This window comes from Toxorhynchites rutilus, chromosome 2 (genome assembly GCF_029784135.1).
Source record: "Toxorhynchites rutilus septentrionalis strain SRP chromosome 2, ASM2978413v1, whole genome shotgun sequence".
In the NCBI taxonomy this organism is placed as follows: Eukaryota; Metazoa; Arthropoda; class Insecta; order Diptera; family Culicidae; genus Toxorhynchites; species Toxorhynchites rutilus.
The window spans coordinates 46,442,078-46,463,427 of record NC_073745.1 but is presented as its reverse complement, the minus strand read 5'-3'; the positions used below and the strand labels follow the sequence as shown (position 1 = coordinate 46,463,427).

General features: G+C 37.7%; 1 protein-coding gene across 2 annotated transcripts in view; it reads right to left on the bottom strand.

Moving 5' to 3' along the window:
* Positions 1–21,350, bottom strand: part of LOC129765110 (MOXD1 homolog 2-like) — a 285,645-nt gene that overhangs the window by 110,471 nt on the left and 153,824 nt on the right. For both annotated transcript variants that reach the window (XM_055764984.1, XM_055764985.1), the window contains exon 3: positions 9,259–9,414. In XM_055764984.1, the coding sequence (XP_055620959.1) occupies positions 9,259–9,414 (156 nt within the window). The remainder of the gene's footprint in view (positions 1–9,258; positions 9,415–21,350) is intronic.

Genomic DNA, 21,350 nt, shown 5'->3' with positions numbered 1-21,350 from the left:
TTTTGTTTTATTGTTAAACGATAGATGAACAAATAAAGATATTAGATTGGGCAAAACGTAATCCATTATTTTTGGGTGAAACTCAAAACTATTTTTAATATATATTGGATTGTCCGATTTGGGTTCTACACCGTTTTGTTGGAAAATTTGTTACCATTCTAATGGTAGCTTCATAATGTCTCTATCATAGAGGTCTTGGTCCTTATTAGCGAAAAAGCGTAGCAATATATTTTTACAATCTTCTCTTGATCCTAATTTCTTATCACTCTGGAAATTTTCTAAAAATACATATATATAATGGTGGATGTATTAAAACATCCCAATCAAGCTCTCGGAATTGTGTGGTTGTGCGTTCTCCTGATGGAACACAACATCTCTTCGATTGGCCAATTCTGAACGTTTCTGGCCAATCGCTAGCTTCAAACGGCTAGTTTGCTGACAGCAGAGATCATAATTTAGTGTATTGCTCTAAAAAAGAAACTAAAAACAAAAAAAAATAAGTAAAATTGCACGAATTTTACTATTGCAGTATTGGCACCATAAAATCAATCACAATTTCAGCGGTCTGGCTTTGTATAACTTGAAATTGTATAATCGATATTACGCGGGATATTGATCGCTAAAACCCGCCAACAAGAAAATAATGGATAACTTTTTCCCCAAACTAATATAACGGATAGTAAAAATATTCTTTGTTTTATTTTTACGGTGCTCTTAAAAACGTCTGAAATTCGTGTCTCTACACTAGAATGCCCCTTTAAGACCTCCAAAATACAAAACATCATCATTACCATTAATAAGTCCGAACACACTCCTAAATTCACACAAGCCCTCTTTCGGCAAAAAAAAACTTCAATTCGCTTTCTAAGTTTGAAGCAATTCTTTAGAAAAAAGTTTTGGTGGCCATGAAGAAAGCCGATGGATTTGCATGGTTTTGTAAAAACAGCTGGAGATGGTTGATTCGTGATACATTTTAGTTGGGTTGTGTCCTTACGGCCAATGCACCATAGGTGATTCTATATTTGTTCCACCACCGGATAATGGACCTATGATAACGCATAAAATCGACAATGTTTACGTGTGCTTCAATCTTACACAAACACTCTTCACCTAGCGGCATCAAAACCAGACGAAGCTATACTGCCCATGTTTGCATAGGAGACGTAATCACCAACACCATTAGTGTTGGGAAAACGCAATCTTGTTGTTCTTTTTTGCCCACAAGCGTAACCATGCAAATTTCCAATGAAATAATCTGTCCAGTTGAAGGATATTATCGGCAAAAAGAGGGCTTAAGAAATTTTACGTATTAAAACATTTTTCTTTCCATTTGGAAAACGCTTACGTCTATTTATGCGGAAAATCAATCGTTTCAATGATCATTTGTCCGCATAGCTAACGTAAACACCAGGTTGCTCTGTCTGTAGCGTTAGTATTCACATTTCCGATAATAGTCAAAACGTTTCCGTCGGTAGTTTCAGTTGTTATCGGATAAAATTAAAAGGTTTGGAAAAAAATTAGTCAAATGTCATGAAAAGGTGCTCTGGATTTGTTGCGAGTCTAGAATAATACCTATTTTTACTTGAATACTCTGGGATATGATAAGAACAGCAGGTTCGTGTTCTTTCAATTAATTGAATTTGTAAAGGCAATCCGCAATGTTGCTTATTTTAGCAACATGATTCACCGATATCACGATCAATCGCATAAAGATGATGGAGTGACTTACACCGCGTATGAGTAAATGCTGAATATGTGGAATAATTCGATGTCGAATCTGATAAGTTACGAGGGTCATTATTTATATTTCGGGAATAGGAACAAAAACAAATAGTTAAGCTGCGAATATATTTTTATTGTTTTTCAAAGTACTCGCCACGATGATCGATACACTTTGGCATGCGCTTAAACCAATTTTCAAAGCATTTATTCCAATCGACACGAGCCTTTTTTTTGAGCGATTGTCAAATTATGTGGGATCCAACGTGAACATAATTTTCGCACAACTAAGTGTTCATGTAAAATCACATATATGCTGGTGGAACTAATGCTTAGGGATGCCTCAATCTCACAATAGGTTACATGACGATCTTGCTTAATCATTTCGTGCACAGCATCGATGTTTTCTGGCACTACAGTCGATTTTGGACGACCTTCACGAAACTCGTCGGACAGCGAACTACGACCACGATTGAATTCACTATACCAGCGATACACAGTGGTTTTTGATGGAGCTTCATCGCCAAAAGTCAAATTAAGTTGATTGACGCACTCTTGTTGTGATAATCCACGTCGAAAGTCGTAAAAAATCATCGCACGAAAATGTTCACGATTCAGTTCCATTTTTTTGCCGAGACCAAACTTTCAACTAAATATAAAATAAACAAATAGCGTCCGTATGACAAAATGTTCTGAGTACGTATATCGTCAAAAATGTCAAACTTTACGATGGAACCGTCAGATGGACTCACATGACATCAGTGTTGCCAATTCCCGAAATATAAATAGTGACCCTCGTATAAGGCTAAGAGCCAATATAATTTTAATTTTACTACTGATCTGATTGTTTCATTATCTATTTGAAGATTCAAATGCAGAAAATATAATAGTAATTGGCAGCAGCGTTTCAATGGTTTCTCATATTCATCTATTAGAAAACACTAGGTAATAAGACACTATCATGACAGGCATGTTTGGACCCTACAAAGAATGTGAATCAAATGTAGATTTAGTTTATAACGCATAATACTTATGATTGTTGATTTTCGAACGATGTATGAAAGATGTATGAAACTACGTCTGTTATGCGGACAAACAGCGATTTTTCGGAAACGTTTTTTCAAAATTGCTCAAATGTTTTCGAACAAAAAATGTTTGTTTGCATATTGAGCAAACGTATTACATTGCGTAGAATGCAAAACGGCGAAAAAGTTGATTTTGTTCATTTTGTCGCTTTACGTCTCCTATACAAACACGGGCAGTATGGTGAACGTTCGATGTCCACATCAATACTTTTTCGATCCAAATATTGTCTTAAATTTTGTGAAGTTTTTGAAACGAAATTGTGACAGAAGTAAGAGAGAAGTGTGATGCCAATGAACGAATTTTAGAGCGGATTGACAGCTCTAATATGCTTGGTAGGAAAAATGAAGTTTATCATGCATTCTTGGGAGAATTTTAATCGAAACCCCCAAAAAAACTAACATTAAATTTTCTTTTCCTAGATGGTACTCAATTCTTCTAATTGAAACAAAAATTACAACTTCATTGTACACCAAATTTTATTATCTTTTAAATAAAAGTAACAGAATCGTTCAAAGTAGCTTTCTTTTGGATTTGGAGTAAGTTAAAGGCAGCTTACTCTGATTGGAAAAGAACGCTTCTTAGAACGATTCTGTTCTTTCCATTTGAAAAATGACGAAATTTGGTGTAGAATGAAGTTGTAAAACGTTTCAATAAGTGGAATTGAATATCACTCAAAAAGCAAAAAAAAAAAATAAAAGACTGTGTTTTGCATGGTTTTTTTTAAACTTTCTCCCGAAAATACATGATAAACTTTCAACCGATTGCCCGGTTAGTTTGAAATCGAATTTGAACATCCATCATCTATACAACATTAACCATTTGAATAATAAAAAAAAAGTAGAGCGCAACGCAGTTTTCTTTCGTTTTTGCTCTACCCACGCAATATACGAGTTTTTGGATACAAGATAACGTATAAAAGTGATCATTTTAGTAACGTTTATCAGAACTAATTAGTTATAGTACATTGAGGTAAATATTGCATTCGGGTAAATGTCCATTCGGGTAGATGTTCCATTCGGGTGAATGAAATTTGAGTGAATATCTTTCGGGTAGCAGTCGGTCGGATAACTGTCTTTCGGTAAATGTGACACAATCTTTTCGGAGGAACTTCTAGCGGAGAATATAAAATAGTCATCATTTAGCCTGCCGCTGATTTTGAATCCTATAAATGACCACTTCCTTTAGACAAATCCGTATATACTATCACATAGTCTTTTTATTAATCCCTAATATTTCCTGAAACAGGAAGAACATTCACTGAACTCTCACCTTCCTTGGCTTGGTTAGAAATAGGTCAGTCAATTTTAGAAGGTTCATAGAGAGTTGTGGTTTGTGAAAGAGGACAACCAGACAAACACTCGAAAAGGAAGTTATCGTTCTTTGTATCATGAACAAGTTTTCAGATGTGCGTCCGATTTCCATCGATACGGATTGCGATTCGAGCAGTGTACGAATGGCTAGGTAATCAAATGTTAGTTGGTCAAATTCAAAGCTTATATCACTAGTGGACTAGTAGGAACTGCTTTCAAGGTTATTCATATCGGCTTGTTGTAAACTGGTTTAGGTACTCAATAATTAATCTACTGAATTTTAGTTTGCTGGCTCAATGGGTTTTTTAACCCATGAACAACCAAGCCGTAAACAATATTTTTTTGACAAAACCCATTGGTGTAATTTTGATTATTGACCCTAAAGAAACCCCAATGTTCAAGAATTATTTTTTTCCTATCTTTCATTCTCCGGGAAATAAATGTTCGAAAAATCGAACATTGGCCGAAACCCGCACTTTTTTTTGCAAGAACGAACATACTACGAACGTAAAGTAACTTCAATCATCAAATATACGGCATTCATAAATGCATTAATTTCACATTCCGGGACGAACCAGCACAGGTGGATTAAGGTCTTCAAATATAAACCAGAATCAATTCACCTATGGTGAGATGTGACCTTTCTTATTGCATGTAGTTTTAACTTATTACCGGCAGGCTTTTTCTTTCAAACGAAGCCTAATGCTGTTATTTTTATTGTGGGCGGTGGAGAAATTTCAATGCTTAAGGATTTTTTTTTCTTTCCGATTATCCATTTCCCGAAAAGTCAAACATTTTCCAAAACCTGTAAAGCACAAATACGCTGCGATAAAACAATGGCATTAAGTGTGGGAGGTTATTATTCAGTTGAAAAGAATCATCATTTCTTCATCGATGAGATCGCCCACCGTATGCGGTGGAAGAAGATTCACACCAGCAATCTCATTAGAATCTTCGTTTCACGTATTGATGATTCCCTCCAACTTCTCCACAAACGAAACTCTACGGACCGCCATCACCTAAGGTTATTACGGACAAAATATGTAACTTTTCGAGAATATTTGGTAAATTCATCGATACTTACAAACATTCTCAATTTAAAATGCAAAAACGAATGAAAAAAAAACCTTCCGTCTTCCAAAGCAAATGAACCAAAATGTGCTGCAGAGGTTAGATTTATTAGTATCAGACCTTGGAAATATTGAGCATGTTAAGTGAGGGGCTTAGAATGCCAGGGGTGTAAGCGACTTGATCGATTTCTATTCATCAACTTTTTCTTTAGTTAATAACTCAACTGCAAAAACGTTCCAATTTGAGTTTGCTATAGAGTCCGATAGATGAGGTTCTGACCTATCTTCCACATTGCCAAATACAGTATGGAATGTATTTGCAGCTAAGTTATGACCAAAAGAGTGAGTCGATGTAGAGAAATCGATCAAATCTCTTACACCCCTTTCATTCTAAGACCCTCAAGTAATATTGAAAATATATTTTTATCAGTGTAACGTGTTTATTTTGCTTGTCGATGCTGCTGTCACTCACTCGACGTCAAACAAGTTTACAACTGTGTTCATTCATATTCATTCTGTGCTATCTGAACCAAGACGGGTCTATGGTACTAGGTGAGGCCGTTTCGACACGGCTGAAGAGTGGTTTTAGCAAGTTGGCCCACCTTAGGATATACTTCTAGGCGCCTTGATCTGAACTTTCCTCAAAGTTCGAGTCATGAGAATTCATTCACATTTATTCATTGCCATTGACTTGTGAGGAATGTTGTGACTGTTCATTTTCAATATCCCGATAAGTGTGTAATTTTCTCATTGAATCAGTTACTCCGAAAACGCTATGCAAATCGGTGACGCAAGCGAAAATGCCAACAAAAGAGCAAGATCTGCACGCACACACACACAGCTAAGGATTGCATAGGCTTGGACGGCGAGGAAGAATTCTGCAGAATCGATCCGAGTAGCGAAAGCAAACCTCGTCAGCCAAAGCTGAATGTTGGCAATTTCATTCGCTAATTCTATAGCACAGTTTGATCCGTTTGCAAAAGAAAGCTCGAAATATTCCCATTGCGGTTGCGTCTTGGACACCACCATTTTATGTTCGTGTGTTCGGAATTTGAGTCAAAAATTAAATGTTCGAAATTTGAGTCAAGACGGTATTTTTTTACATCGGAATTGAAATCTTTTGAAGCATTTCTGACAAGTGGAATTGGAATTGCTTATTCACTATGTAAGATGAAAGCATTTTTACTGAGACGTTGACCTTGCATGCTTCCACAATTTAATTTCTTGTCACTATTATGAGCATTCTGTACTTCGTTATCTTCGTCAACGAATTTCTCCGTTTCGTTACTGTCCGCGAACGATGCTGATAGTGAATGAACTGGTATATTAATTTCAATGAATGAGAAAACTAGGGATATTTCCTTCCGCTCATATTCCGTGAACGCAGAGTAGAACGAGAAAGAGAATGAACGAAACTGGATGAATCAACTGTGAGTGGCTTGCTGTGATTGTGAGGTTTGGCGTTGGTTCATTTTCGGCATCCCGAATGCAATGGTATAATGATCGAATGTGGTCGGAAATTCTGCTGAAAAGATTGATGTGAAACAGATAAACGTTAAAAGTTCGTTATGGCCAACGTTCGATCTTTCGAACACTCAATTTCTCCGGCTGTTATTTTGCTCCAGGGGGCTCAATCGTATGATTTTTTGCCCTACATCACAATGTGTGTTCTTTTATCAAAGTAATACTATAGAAAAGTTAACATATGTTTGTATTTTATTGGGTTTTTTCATTAAAATTGAAACCACCTTCCAGACATACTGGTTTTGAATCAAATTTATTACCCCAGAAAGTTATACAAAATTGAATGAACTTGATGGTAAGTGGTAGCTAACTAATTAAACTATCTTCGATTTTTCGAGCGCTGGGCACAAAATGGGTTAAGTAATTTCACAAAGTGGTTTGATAATCGTTCTGGTTGGGGGAGTTTTCGTCAAAGAAATTTCTTCCGACTATGCAACTATGTGTTCATGCGTATTTTAGAGCTTGCCACTCAGAATACATTCAAGACGTGTTATATGGCAAAAGAGATCTCAACTACACCGTGTCCAATATATTCTCATAAACTTTTTTACCTCGCTGTCGTGGTGAAGCAGCATCACAAACAATATCTCTGTATCGGTGTAATCCTGCACTATGTTTACACAATCCATTGTTTATCAACGATGAAAGAGTTTCGTGCTGTGGTGAGGAAAAGGTGTTTGAAGGAGTGCGCCCAGGCGCTATTTTCATGAGTTGGGAAAAACCTGAGAGGGAAACGTGATTTGCTTCATCGAACGATTAGAAGGTACAGTGAGACGTTCTCGTTAGATCACCGGACAATGTTTAATGTACAATGTAAGATCATAAGCTTCATTTCGGCAAAAACGGATTAGAGTTTACATGTTTATAACGGCTACAAAGGAGCTATTGGAAGTCGATACATCCGAATATCGAGCTTAAGAACGAAACATGTTAACCATAATCATTGTCAACATTTGAAAGGACAATGCTTCACTGCTGTGTGAGTTTGAGTGGAAATAGCTCATTTTAATATCTAAAGAATTATCAAAGTCCATAATTTGTGTGCAATTATTGAATCTCGGTTGTGAAAGCAGAATAGCAGCGTTGCTATTAAAACTTCCACTTGAAAGCAAATTCAAAGGTCACAAAAAATACCAACATAGAAACGCAAAGCAAAAAAAAAAGGTGAACAAATATTGACCGCATCTTCAAAAATTTCACGATGATTTCATTAGTAAGAGCTCAAAATTCAGTGGATTCAAAATAACAAGAATAACGCAATAGAATTAATTTCAATTGAATTTGGAATAAATTCTGTAATTCAACAAGAAGCTTCTTTCCCAGGAACGCCGATTTCCCAATTCGAGTTATTCTAATTGCTCCATTATAAAGAGATTTACACAGGTTTTATTTCATGGCAATACAGAATTTCCAAACAGTCAAAGACCCAGGCGCAACTTATATCTAGCCGCACAGGGCCACCCATTTCGAAACTTTATCTATACCACAAATTCAATTTCCCCAAATTCAATCATAATTCCACACAGTAGCAGCAAACATATCGAGCACTGGCGCAGGGCTGGAAAGAAATTCCGCCGGCTCAAATTTCATTAACTTTCCCGCACCTATACAGACCCTTGTGGCATAGCAGGAAAAACATCTTGCCAAACATTCCTAATCTACGAGATTCCCCTTCCGAAGATTGCGTTTCGCATTTGCAGCAGTAGGCAAATATATTCACCCTCGATTTAATTGAGATAAAATCCCGTCGTCGAGGGGTCCATTGAAGGCGGCATAGCTCAAACCGGGTAATGTATGTCTTGAAACGTACAACCACTCTAATCCCGTTTTCTAATTGGAAATTGAATTATGGAAAATAATGGTGAATTTTCCCCACCGGAGCTTCTACCTTTGCTGTCCCATTATTGCGAAAGGTAGGGTGGAATTCTTGGCAATGTATTCTATTGCTCGGAAGAGAGCTTTCAAAACGACAACTACACACCATTTGGATCATCGAAACGAAGCGAAAAAAATCTTGATGAATGCATTCCCACATCTCATTCCGCTTGTTTTCACTTTCCAATTTTTCCTCGCCCAAGTGAAGTATGTGCGTGTGTTTGCTCAAGTCGCTGTCGTGCGACGAAAGCTGTCGCAATTTATTAAATTAGAATATAAATTGAAATTAACATGTACACAAATCTACCACTACATGGCCACAATGGGCGCCGAAACGAATTTCACCACTTGTTCGCTTGTAAGTGAGAAAGATATTCCAAGGGAAATTTGCGTAGCGAACTTTTCCCGCGACGGTACGCCATTAAAAGTTTTGCAAGCTGTTGCACAAAAGCAAAGTAATATATTGAAATGGGGAAAGTAAACTCGCGTTCGAATGCGGGACTACCCTTGCGGAATGATTTGTTAGACATACTGCGTACTTATTAATCAAATATATTTATGTTGGTGCCATTAAATGGCGTCGTTTGCGTTTCACCACTAATGAGAGTGCGTTTTAGCAATCTGCAAACTAGTGGGAAGAATACCAAACTTGAAACAAACAAAGTTATACCCACCGTAATTGGAATGTCGTCCTTGCTGTCGCAGGTTTCCAGGTTACGTTTGAACCTTATGACGGTGTGTGTTACGTTGTCGTAGCCCAGTAGCAACGTGTAGTCCTGGGAGGGATCCACGATTGGATCGCCGTTGCCTTCCGCCCGTATGTGACGATCCTGGAAAAAGGAAAATAGAGAAGAAAAGCGGTTTAATCTACTAGCACAAAATAATCTTTCGCGAACACTTTCCACTTTGACAAATAAACACACACGGACGAGTCACGCTAATGGGGGGTTGCCATGCGGCAACTCAAACGGAACCAGCCACCAGAAGGTCTCTAATTCTGCTCTCTGGTCACTCGGCCGGTTCGCAGACCACTTATAGTTTATTCACGGTTGATTTATGGTGGAAATAATTGCTACAATTTGTCATCGCTATTTTGTTTTATGGGTCCCACGACACGCTCACGGTGTGGAGTTGAGCTGTCTGGTTCAAGTGGACGTTGACTTGTCCGCTGGTTAAGCCGCGCCCTGGGGGCCACGGAGGCAAATGTACGGCCTGTGATGGACGTGAAATCTATGTCCATTCCGAGGGTGAGGGAGGAGGAGCGCATATTTTGCCTGTGAGCACTTTTGCTAACACGGTTCAATTGGTTGTGAAATGATTGAGTGGAAATGGCATCAATAGTGCTTTCTGCATTGAGTCATCCGAAGCCATTCGCCGTTCCTGTCGGAACTAAGAACCTCCCTCCGGGCAGCAGACATGTACTACCGGTGGCCGGATAGTGTGTGTGTGTGTGAGAGAGAGAGAGAGAGAGAGAGAGAGAGAGAGAGAGAGACCAGCAAGTGAGTGATTAGTGGCACCGATTAGTTGTCCACCGGAGGGCCTATTCCCCGATTTGAGAGACTGTCGCCTCGATTAGAGTGGTTACAATGGAGTAAATGCTGTGGAAATAGGTTTTCTACGTGTAATTTATGACCACTTTCGCAATATGTATCCCTGCCACTAACAAGCTAAGCTAACTGCATATGCAGTGCGGGGAATAATGATATGTTTTTAGTACGAGACGAGGGATTGTAGCAGTGATTTTGAATATTTGAGTTGCAAAGAATCTGTATCAAATTTTGTGAGAAAAACAAAATTAAGTGCGCGAACACCTTCCGAATGTTGATTGTGACATCTGGTGAACCTACATTGGAATGAAACAGCTTTTATCGGAGTTCGAAAAAATGTTCTCCATAGCCAAAGCCGACTTTGCTTCAGTACTACGAATGTAATTTCTCTAGAGATAGGCAATGGGCAAAAATCGAAGATGGACCAAAACACGTGTAAGAAAAGCAGTTTTTAAAAACTGAACATTCAAATTAGCTGTACTTGTCAGCATAGGTGAGAGACATGAGTACCAACATAAAGTCACAAAAAAAAATCTAGAATCGAATATACGTAACCCGCGTAAATTCGAAAGTCACTATACTTTTTCAACAGACCTCGTATAGTGGAAATAATAATACAGGTAAACAATGTAACGAATAAAATAAGTAGGTTTTGCCGATTTTACTCACCGCTCACATTCTTCTCCAATGCAACAGACAATTTTCTTGCATGCAAATCGGGCGTAAGCTTAAATGGTATGATGACTAATGGATCGTCTCCTTTGTTTCAAACTAACCGGGTAATCGGTGAAACACAAGTTTGCTTGCAGATCGGTGACCAACTCTATTTGAGCCGCCTTGGTTCCTTATCCTCGTTAGATGGGTACTTCAGAATAAATTTTATTTCGAAAAAAAATAATTCATTATAAAAAATTGCGCTGTGATTGCGTTAATACGTAAGCATAATTTTTTGACGTAGAACTATCTTTCAGGAAGGGTGCCAAATCAGAAAACAGGTCAAGTTTTTTTTATGAAATAAAGTTAACGTTAATAACTATTTTCACTTTGAACGAAATCTCATGATTTTCCAATCGAATCGGAAATTCTCTAAGATTTGTTTAATATGCTATACATCACAATTCGCTCATCTCTAAACGGTTTAAATTCGTGAAGAACTTCCTTTTTCCAATACATTTGTCCTGTCGATTTGCTAACCCTACCCGTATTTCGAATGTTTATAACTCGAACATTTCTTAACAGATCGGAAAAAACTGCGAACTTTGATTGGCCCGATTTATGGTTTCCCCAACACAGACTTCAAATTCGATGTATCTGTAGAATCCGCTTTGCAAATATACATGCAAGTTGGGGGGTATTTTTGTTCCCACCGAGCTGTGTTTCCCTAACACGGACTTCAAAATCAACGCGCCTGAGGGAATCCGCTTTGTCATAACATGCAAGTCGGGAGTATTTTTTCCCACTGAGCTGTGTTTCCCTAACACGGACTTCAACATTGATGTGCCAGGGGGAATCCGCATTGCAAATACATTTTTGAAACGGTTTGATTCAGCTTGCCCTGTAATTTGTATGTTTGTAACATGCGCTTTACAACATTAAAAGAAATTTGAGCCCCTTCCTGTTGACCGATTGATCTGAAATTTGAAACACAACTTTATCTCTGGAGTCACTGCGTAACTGCGTAACTGCGCTACAAAATGGCGGTTACATATTTTCTTAAAACCCCATATGAGTTTTTCAATATGTGTATCAAATGGAAAGGCTTAACCAGTAGAATACAATTATTTATGAAAAATGCAAATACAAAATGGCGATATATATATTTTTTTCCAAAACCTAGTCAATATGGGTATCAAATGAAACGGCTTGACTGGTAGAACACAGTTATTTATAAAAAAATGCAAATCCAAGATGGCTGCCACCACAAAATGGCGGTACACATTTTCTCAAAACAAACTCCATCAAAATAAGTATCAAGTGAAAAGCTTGACCAGTAGCTCACAGCTATTTAGGAAAATTCAAATCCAAGATGGACGCTCCGCATGCACCCATTCATGCTTCCTTTCGCACGGAACCACCAACACAAAGCTGGGTAAAAACTTTTGCAACGCACTGATATTTATTCACTGCTTCTTTCTCGAAACGCTTACATTCCGAAAAACGTACGCATCAATCAATTTAAAATAGTTCTACGCGTTTACTACAATTACAAATTACACTCGCTAGAAAAAAATGTTGCAAAGTCCGAACAAAACAGGGGAATTTCTCGCTAAATTTTTCTTCCCATCATTTCCTCTCCCGACGATAGAGTGGTTGGTGTCAATGTATCAAACGTACAGAATATTCCTTTTTTCATTATTCCCAATACATGTTTGTTTCTAATTCTAATGCTACCATCCGATTTTGTTCACAGCCGGTGATGTGATTGCATTTACTTTCGATCGAATTATTTCGCGGTCATCTCGATCCGCTATCAGAATCTAAATCGTGTCCTCTTTTGTCCACGTCCAATCGAGCAGGCAGTTATCTCGAGCAGCCACCTTAATCCAAATTGCGGTCATTCTTGTCAAAGTCAAACGAACGGCCATCTCGAGTCGCTCTCAGAAGCTTAATTACCGTTCACATCATCATCCGGTCATCCTGGACCACGACAGATAGATATTAGGTTGGGGAAAAAGTAATCTATTATTTTTGGGTCAAGTAGCTTCATAATGTCTTTATCATAGTCCTTATTGTCTTGGTACTTATTGGCGAAAAACTTTTGCAATGCAAGGAAAAGGTGCATTGGTGCCAGATTCAGACTATATGGCGGATGCATTAAAACATCCCAATGAAGCTCTCGGAATTGTGTGGCCTTGCGCTGTCCTGATGTAATACAACACCTCTTCTGTTGGGTAATTTTGAACGTTTCTGGTCAATCACTAGCTTCAAACGGTCCGTTCGTTGACAGTAGAGTTCTTAATTCAGTGTTGCGGCATCGGCATCATAAACACCATTCACAATTTCAGCGACCTATCTTGAAATTTCGCATTTATAAAAGAAAAAGTGTAAAATGTACCGAATTTTGTCTTTGTTGATCTGCATTGCTAACACTCTGTAACTCACAACTGGATGGAACAAACAAAACAAAAAGTAAAAGATTTTTTTTTAGTGTGGAACCTTTACAACGAGCCTATATTTGAAATTGTATTAACTATATTACGCGAGATATTGATCACTAAAGCCAGCCATCGAGAAAATAATGCATACCTCTTTCCCTAACCTAACATATATTGACTCTCAAACCACTTTTAAACCAGTATGACGCGGCCATCTCGATCCGTAACCAGGACCTCAATTGCGACCATCTCGAGCCACTACCGAAATTTTAATGTCAATTCTATAACAATGCCTACAATGGTGCCGCTGGGAAGTGTCTTAGGGCCTATTTTGTTTATTCTGTACATAAATGATCTGCGACGGGTTTTACGGTACTGTGACAATCATTTGTTCGGGAACGTTACTGTCCTGCTCATCGCAGCTAAGGATTTAAAAGAATCCGCGGGACACAGAGACGAAGATTTGCATTCTCTGGCTCAGTGACTTAAATTTAAACAATTGAAATTAAATGTTGGTAAAACAAAATACATGCTAATTTTCCAGTGAATTTTTGCAATGGATGAGACATTAGAACGCGTGAGAGAAATCAAATACTTAGGAGTTATCATTTATGGCAATTTGTCTTTTAAGTCTCACATTAATAATATTATCAAGAAGATTGTCAAAAAGTACGGTGTTTTGTGTCATTTGAAGAAAGATTTGACAATAAACAGTGAAATTAAACTGTGTAAATCGTTGTTCTCACCACACATAGACATTTGCTCCTCGATCCTGTACCTTGCAAACAATACACAAATAACGAGATTGCAGCGTTTACAAAATAAGGTTATGCGTTCAATTTTAAGATGTAGTAGATACACTTCGTCTTATTTGATGTTGGACGCGCTACAGTTGCTATCTGTGAAGCAATGAATTTATCATTTGACAACGGTGTTCATCTTTAAAATTTTAAACGATATGCTGCCTCGATATTTGTGTGATCGAATTGAAAGAGGAAGTGATGTTCATAAATACGATAAAAGAATCGCGAACGATGCAGGGACACTAAACTTTATTTTCGCTAGATCGAAATACTCGTTGTTATATAAAGGGATAAATTTTCACAATTCGATGCCCAGAGAAATAAAAAGTGCGGCAACAATGGGTTAAGAAAATGTGTATTTCACACGTGAAATCGGTTTTGTGTTTTCTTTTTCGAAGAAAAATCATGAAATTATTTACTTATGTTTCCAATTAATTGAAATAACAAAATTTATTCACAGGTGCCTTAAACTATCATGTTCGTACTGATGATGATAATTTTTTTTTTTCAATTTTTTTATTGTTTTTTTAGGAAAAAAAATAACTAGAGTTGTCTACGAAAGTTTGAGCCTCGCGCGCGTTTGGTGGACCTGGACTATGTTAATGATGAACACTGGCAGAAAACTGATACACAGTGCACTTTTTGTAGGGTCTGAAGTGGAAGCTGGAATGGGGATAGCTCATTCATATTTTTTTTAAACTGTCTTTTCATCGGATAGTTGTATCAAGTATTTCTAAATTGTGGCAGATTAATTTTATGTTCTAGGTAGAAACCATTGGGTTCAATTCCCAATCAGTCAAGGATCTTCTCGGGTTGGACATTTTCTTGACATGCTTTGAGAAAAACTGAAGTTGAGATGGAGTCGATACGGATCGGAACATTGTTTGTTTGTTTTTTACAGTTTGTGCCTATTTATAATGTTCAGAAAAAATTTATTTATGTCTGCTACAGAGCCAGTTCGCTTTGATTGTTTTTTTTTAATAACACTGGTTTCTTTATTGTTTCTAACATAAATATTATCTTTGAGATAAATCGGCCTGTTCAAAACTTTGTAGGGGGGTGAGGTGGGCCATCATCATCATCATCATCATACATCTCAGTTGTCAGTAGTGTTGGATACTATACTACTATACTAGCTGACCCGGCGAACTTCGTCCGGCCCAAACTTTGTTGTTTTGTTATCAATCGCTGAACTGTTCATTGATTGATCTTCTAATCGACCCCGTTGAATTTACCTTTTACTATAAAATTCCTATTATTTCTAAGAAAAATCAGCATTATAATATCAGATTATTTCCAGACACAATTATCGTTCAAGATTTTTCAACAACTTGCAAATAACATGTTCCTCCGTTACATGGAATAAATGTTTTATACAGAAAATATGATAGAATAAAGACAACCCTAAATCGGACAATGTTTTCCTCAAGTTCTGCTCTTAGCAACACATTCGGCGATATTTTTTTATTGGTATAGATAGAAGAAGATATAGGAGTGCGTTTCATCACATTAAAATCCATTTCCAGTTTCAAACACAGATCAATTTCGCTAGCCCAAACATCAAACGGACTAACAGCACTTGTCATTATGTAATTCTAAAACATATGGGAATTTAATTTTCCGAATTTTTCCTTTTTCCTTTAGATTTTTCCGAAAATTTTCAGTTGTCATGTTTGGTTGGAATATTTTTGGTTGAAATATGTGTAATGTTTTTATGGGACCCCCTCTTCATTCCAGAGGAGGGAGGGTTGTCACACCATCATAGAAACATTTCTCATACCCAAAAACCCTCACATCCCAAAAAGTGCTTGATTAGTTCTCGAGTTATGCAGAAGTTTGTGTTTATGTGCCCCCTGTGATTTGTGTTTCATTTGTATTACAGCTCCCCCTTAGAGAGGGGGGTGGAGTGTCTAACCATTATTGAAACATTTAGTGCACCCTGAACCCTTCATATGCCAAATGTGGTTTAATTTCCTTCATTAATTCTCGAGTAATGCAGAAAGTTGTGCTTCATTTGTATGGCAGCACCACGCCCCACCATCCTAAGAAAGGGGGGAGTAGTATCTAACCACCGTCAAACATTTATTGCACCCTAAAACCTCCATATGTCTAATTTGGTTTCATTTGCTTGATTAATTCTCGAGTAATGCATAAATTTGTGTTTCATTTGTATGGCAGCTCCCCCTTAGAGAGGGAGGTAGAGAGTCTAACCACCATAGAAACATTTGTTGCACCCTAGAACCTTCATATGCCAAATTTTGTTTCATTTGCTTCATTAGTTCTCGAGGAATGCAGAAATTTGTGTTTCATTTGTATGGCAGCTCATCTTAAGAGAGGGGGGAGGAGTATCCAACCACCGGCTTTAGGGGCCGTTTCGTGATAGTTTGAGACCCCGCCCCCCTCTCCAATGGGGGGGGGCGTTGCCATACAAATGAAACACAATTTTCAGTATTACTCGAAAATTAATCAATCAAATGAAACCAAATTTGGCATATGGAAGTTTTAGGGTTAAATAAATGTTCCTATGGTGGTTAGACTCTCCACCCCCCTCTCTAAGGGGGGGCTGCCATACAAATGAAACACAAATTTCTGCATTACACGAGAATTAAGCAATCAAATGAAACCATATTAGGTATATTGAGGTTTAAGGGTGCAATAAATGTTTTTACGGTGGTTAGGTAGTCCTGAAACACAAATTTCTGCATTACTCGAGAATTAATCAAGCAAATGAAACCAAATTGGAAATATTGAGGTTTTATGGTGCAATAAATGTTTCTATGATCGTTAGACTTTCTACCCCCCTCTCTAAGGGGGGGCTGTCATAAAAATGAAACACAAATTTCTGCATAATGCAAGAACTAATCAAGCAAACTGAACCAAATTTGGCATATGGAGGGGGCACACAAACACAAACTTCTGCATAACTCGAGAACTAATCAAGCACAATTTGGGATGTGAGGGTTTTTGGGTATGAGGAATGTTTCTATGATGGTATGACACCCCTCCCTCCTCTGGAATGGAGAGGGGGTCCCATCAAAATATTATACATATATCAATCAAAAATAGTCCAACCAAACATGACAATTGTAAACTTTCGGAAAACTCTGAAGGAGAAAGGGAAAATTCGGAAAATTAAATTCCCATATGTTCTACGCTCGATGAAACGCACTCCTATATCTTCTTCTATCTATAGATTCTATACCAATAAAAAAGTATTGCCGAATGTGTTGATGAGAGCAGAACTCGAGGAAGGAATTGTCCGATTTAGGACTGTCTTTATTCTATCATATTTTCTGTATAAAACATTTATTCCATTTAACGGAGGAACATGTTATTTGCAAGTGGTTGAAAAATCTTGAACGAGAATTGTGTCTGAAAATAATCTGATATTATAATGATGAGTTTTGTTAGAAATACTAGGAATTTTATAGTAAAACGTAAATTCAATGGGGTCGATTAGAAGATCAATCAATGAAATCTGCAACTCTCAGCATTGAAATGCAAAGCGCTGCTCATCAACCGGCATCTCCGAGAGAGTGAGTCAATGCCGTTCCACAACTTCATCCGAACCCAATCAAATTCTAACTCGGTAGAGATGCCTTGTATCAGAGAAGTAATGAGACAAGTACCTCTTCTCCCACTGTCCATCCAACAAAATCCTTCTAGTGATTTGATCCATCGTGTATTCATTAATGAAATAGAACTGCCCAGAGTGGAACGAAAGTACCCGGCAGCAAATTGGCAGCGAGTATGGAAAAACATATCATCGTCAAGGTTATCTTCGTGTCAACGAAGCTTGATGTATTTGTTCGTCAACGAAAAAGTAGAACACCGAAGACTGATGAACATCATGCAGCGTGCGGACGGAGCAAATTGTCTACACTGTAATGCAGCGGTAGAGACGATTACACATAAGTATAGCGAGTGCCCGCGTGTGGCAAATGCGTGGTGTTTCATGCAAAACAAACTGACAGCGATACTCGGCGGCTGGCAGAGACCAGCATTTGAAGAAGTGATGCGTCCAACTCTGATCAACACCGAGCGCATGACAAGAACAAAATTCATAAAAACAGTCTGTAATTATATAGAATTTGTAAATCAAAACAGCAAGTCGATGTGAATGCGTTGAATTTTATGTTAAATGTTAATGAATAACTTTAAGTTGAATATGAAGCAATATTTATAAATTATATACGAAACATACAAAGAATTGACAAATCAAAAAATAAAAAATAAAAATGAACAGTTCTGCGACGAACCCATGAACTTGCTCATAGTAAGAAAACGTGAATGTTTGAAGGATTGATAACAAATAACAAATTTTGGGCGGGACGAAGTTTGCCGGGTCAGCTGGTATATATATATATATATATATATATATATATATATATATATATATATATATATATATATATATATATATATATATATATATATATATATATATATATATATATATATATATATAAATTGTATATATATATATATATATATATATATATATATATATATATATATATATATATATATATATATATATATATATATATATATATATATAGATTATTTCAAAAAAAATTTCAAGATTTTGAATGAACGTTGCACGTTGTCAGCGATTGTTCAGTGACAAACTTTACTATGGGAAAGTTCACGTGAAATAATCTTTGTTTTTTTTTTGTTTTCGTTTTGAATAGAAAAGAGACTTTGAGTAACGATTACCCTAATTGCAATGAGTGAGCGGTTCAAATTTCATGAAGTGCCGTTCATGATTTCTTGACAACGATCCAATTGTGTCAGGAACAAACGGAAGAGTTCATATTTTGTAGAGAAAGCAAATCAAAAAAGCCGTATTCATAGGGTTTCTAGATTACTCTTTGTGTTTATGTTTAATAATAATAATAAATTCACAGTGTAAAACATTTTTTAGAACTGTTGAATCTGTTGAATGTATTTTTCGCTGTTTAAACTCATCGCTGGGATAAGCCTTCGAGATACACATGTGTGGAGGGAAAAATTTGTCGCTAACTCAATCACCCCAAGCACAATCAATATGCGAAACAAACTTCAAATTTCAGAAACTTCACAGCTCGACTGAATTGACAACTTAAGCCCTTTCTATGCTGCCTACGCTCAATATGTGTTGGTTAGAATAGTGGTGTCAGTGCCCTGGTGCGAGTCCATTACAACGAGAAAGAGAACTCTGCTTTGGTTAGCACTTAGTGATATACAAGCATAAGCTTCAGAAAGTCATGATCGCTTTCGGTGCGGAATCAGTTATATCCCGCTGGCGCCCAAAATTTGAATGTTTGAATTAAATAATAGGCAAACGAAAAAACATTTTGAAAACGGTTAGACTAGAACACGCGCGAACCCATGTTTCACCAAAGTTTAAATGGAGGGACCATTCAAATTTTGAACATTCTAACGGGTGACACCCAATACACACGCCCCGGGTGTCACCCTGTCACGCTTCGCCACTGTATCAAGCTTGCAACCAGTCGGTTGCAGCGGTAAAACGTGCAAAATTGCCTTTCTCAAGTTTGTTTTTCAATTGGCTTTTTTCAAGGCTAGAGGCGAATTATTCAAAAAACTTTAAAGCCCCTATCATTCATGATATCAACATCATAATCGTCACTGGAACACCCTAGTCCAATAAACATTTAAGTACAAAACCTCAATAAAAAAAAAACTAAAAAAAAGAAGAAGTCAAAAGAAAGTAAGAAAAATAAGTGAGAATTCATAATTGAGAAATCGTGTAGAAAAAAAAATCATCAGAATTCAACGAAATTCCAATCCAGCAACACCAACACCGAAAAGTCACCTTTACAGAACAACTAGAATTATCATGAAGAGTAATTTTGTCGAGTCAACTGATTTATAGACTGGGTAGATTCATTCACATACAAGTCACATTATCATTTAAAAATTTCCAACGAATAAAATAAAACACCATATTCAAATGGACAGTCCTTGGTGTGGTCCTACATCTCACCGGTTATGTCTCCGACACTACCCATCCGTATTATTTTTATTTTATTTTAGCAGGATATATATAATGAGAAGAAGAACTTGCACGACGAAATATCCCATCAAATTTTGTACAATAATCTAACCACACCACATTTCGTACGTTATGCTACGTGAGACACCGCCGCTGTCATAATCAGCGGAAATGATAGACCCAGAACATTCAAAGTTCAAGTCCACACGCAAGGCCCTAAAAGCCGGCTGTTTAAATTCATTAGGCTTTTGTTACCCTATTTCACAACTTCATTTCCCTGATTCATAACAACCGAGAAGGCTAGAAAAGTGGCACGGAAATCCTTCACGAACCTCAAATCCCTCACTTCGGTACGTCGGGTCTATCCGTGCCGGAAAAGCGCTGCTGCTAGTGGAAGCGGCATGTTATAGCAAGCAAAACTGCCAGCCAGTCGGCCATAATGATTCACAATTCAACAGTGCGTGATACGATGTTCGAACACTTTGTTTCTTGTTCCTTCTAAGTCTGAGTCGGTGGGTGGTAATTGGCGTCTATAAATAGATTTTTGTAGTCGCGTCACCGATTATAAAATAATTGCTGTGCAAAAACAAGTAAATTATCCATGGGTTCATGTTTGTACACTTGGCAACACGTTCTCAGTTGCAGTGCCAACGCCAGACAATTACACGGCAAGTGATAATTAGCGATATTGCATCCAGAATATACCCTATACATAGCTCGAGCACACAACGATTGCACTCGATTACCACAGAGAGCCCCAATCCCCCTGGATAGAGCTTTTCCGGTGGGCTTTTGCTTGCTGAAATTTCTGTTTGCGAAGGCTCGAGCCGCCGATGCCGATGCGCTGTTTGGCATAATTAATATGCCCCTTCTCGCAAACCGGAGCATCACACGTCGTTGGGCGTCGTTGGGTGGCACTGTTTTTCCGCTCGATGGGAAAGATTCACCCTTGCCGTGCAGTGCAGTGCAGAGACATTGATAGCACAAAAATGGAAAATTAAATCAAACTGAAACGTTGTGCTTTGTTTTGTTTGGAAAATTGATTATCTTCGAACGAACCGAAATCGCAGCAGGTATCGTCGGAATAGCGGATCCCCGCACATACGAGCGCTTGTTTTGCTCAGGTGGGCGGCGACTGAGTGTATGATTGCACCGCGGTTGCACGTTGATTGTTCTTGAATTAGTGATCCAATTTAGCGGGATGGATGAGTGTTTTCAATTTCTCGACTAATCAGATTCGATTCGGTGTATTTCGAACCCGGCGAAAACCTTGAACTTTAGCAACACTTTGCTCTGGTGTGATTTCGGGCCGTTTGGTAC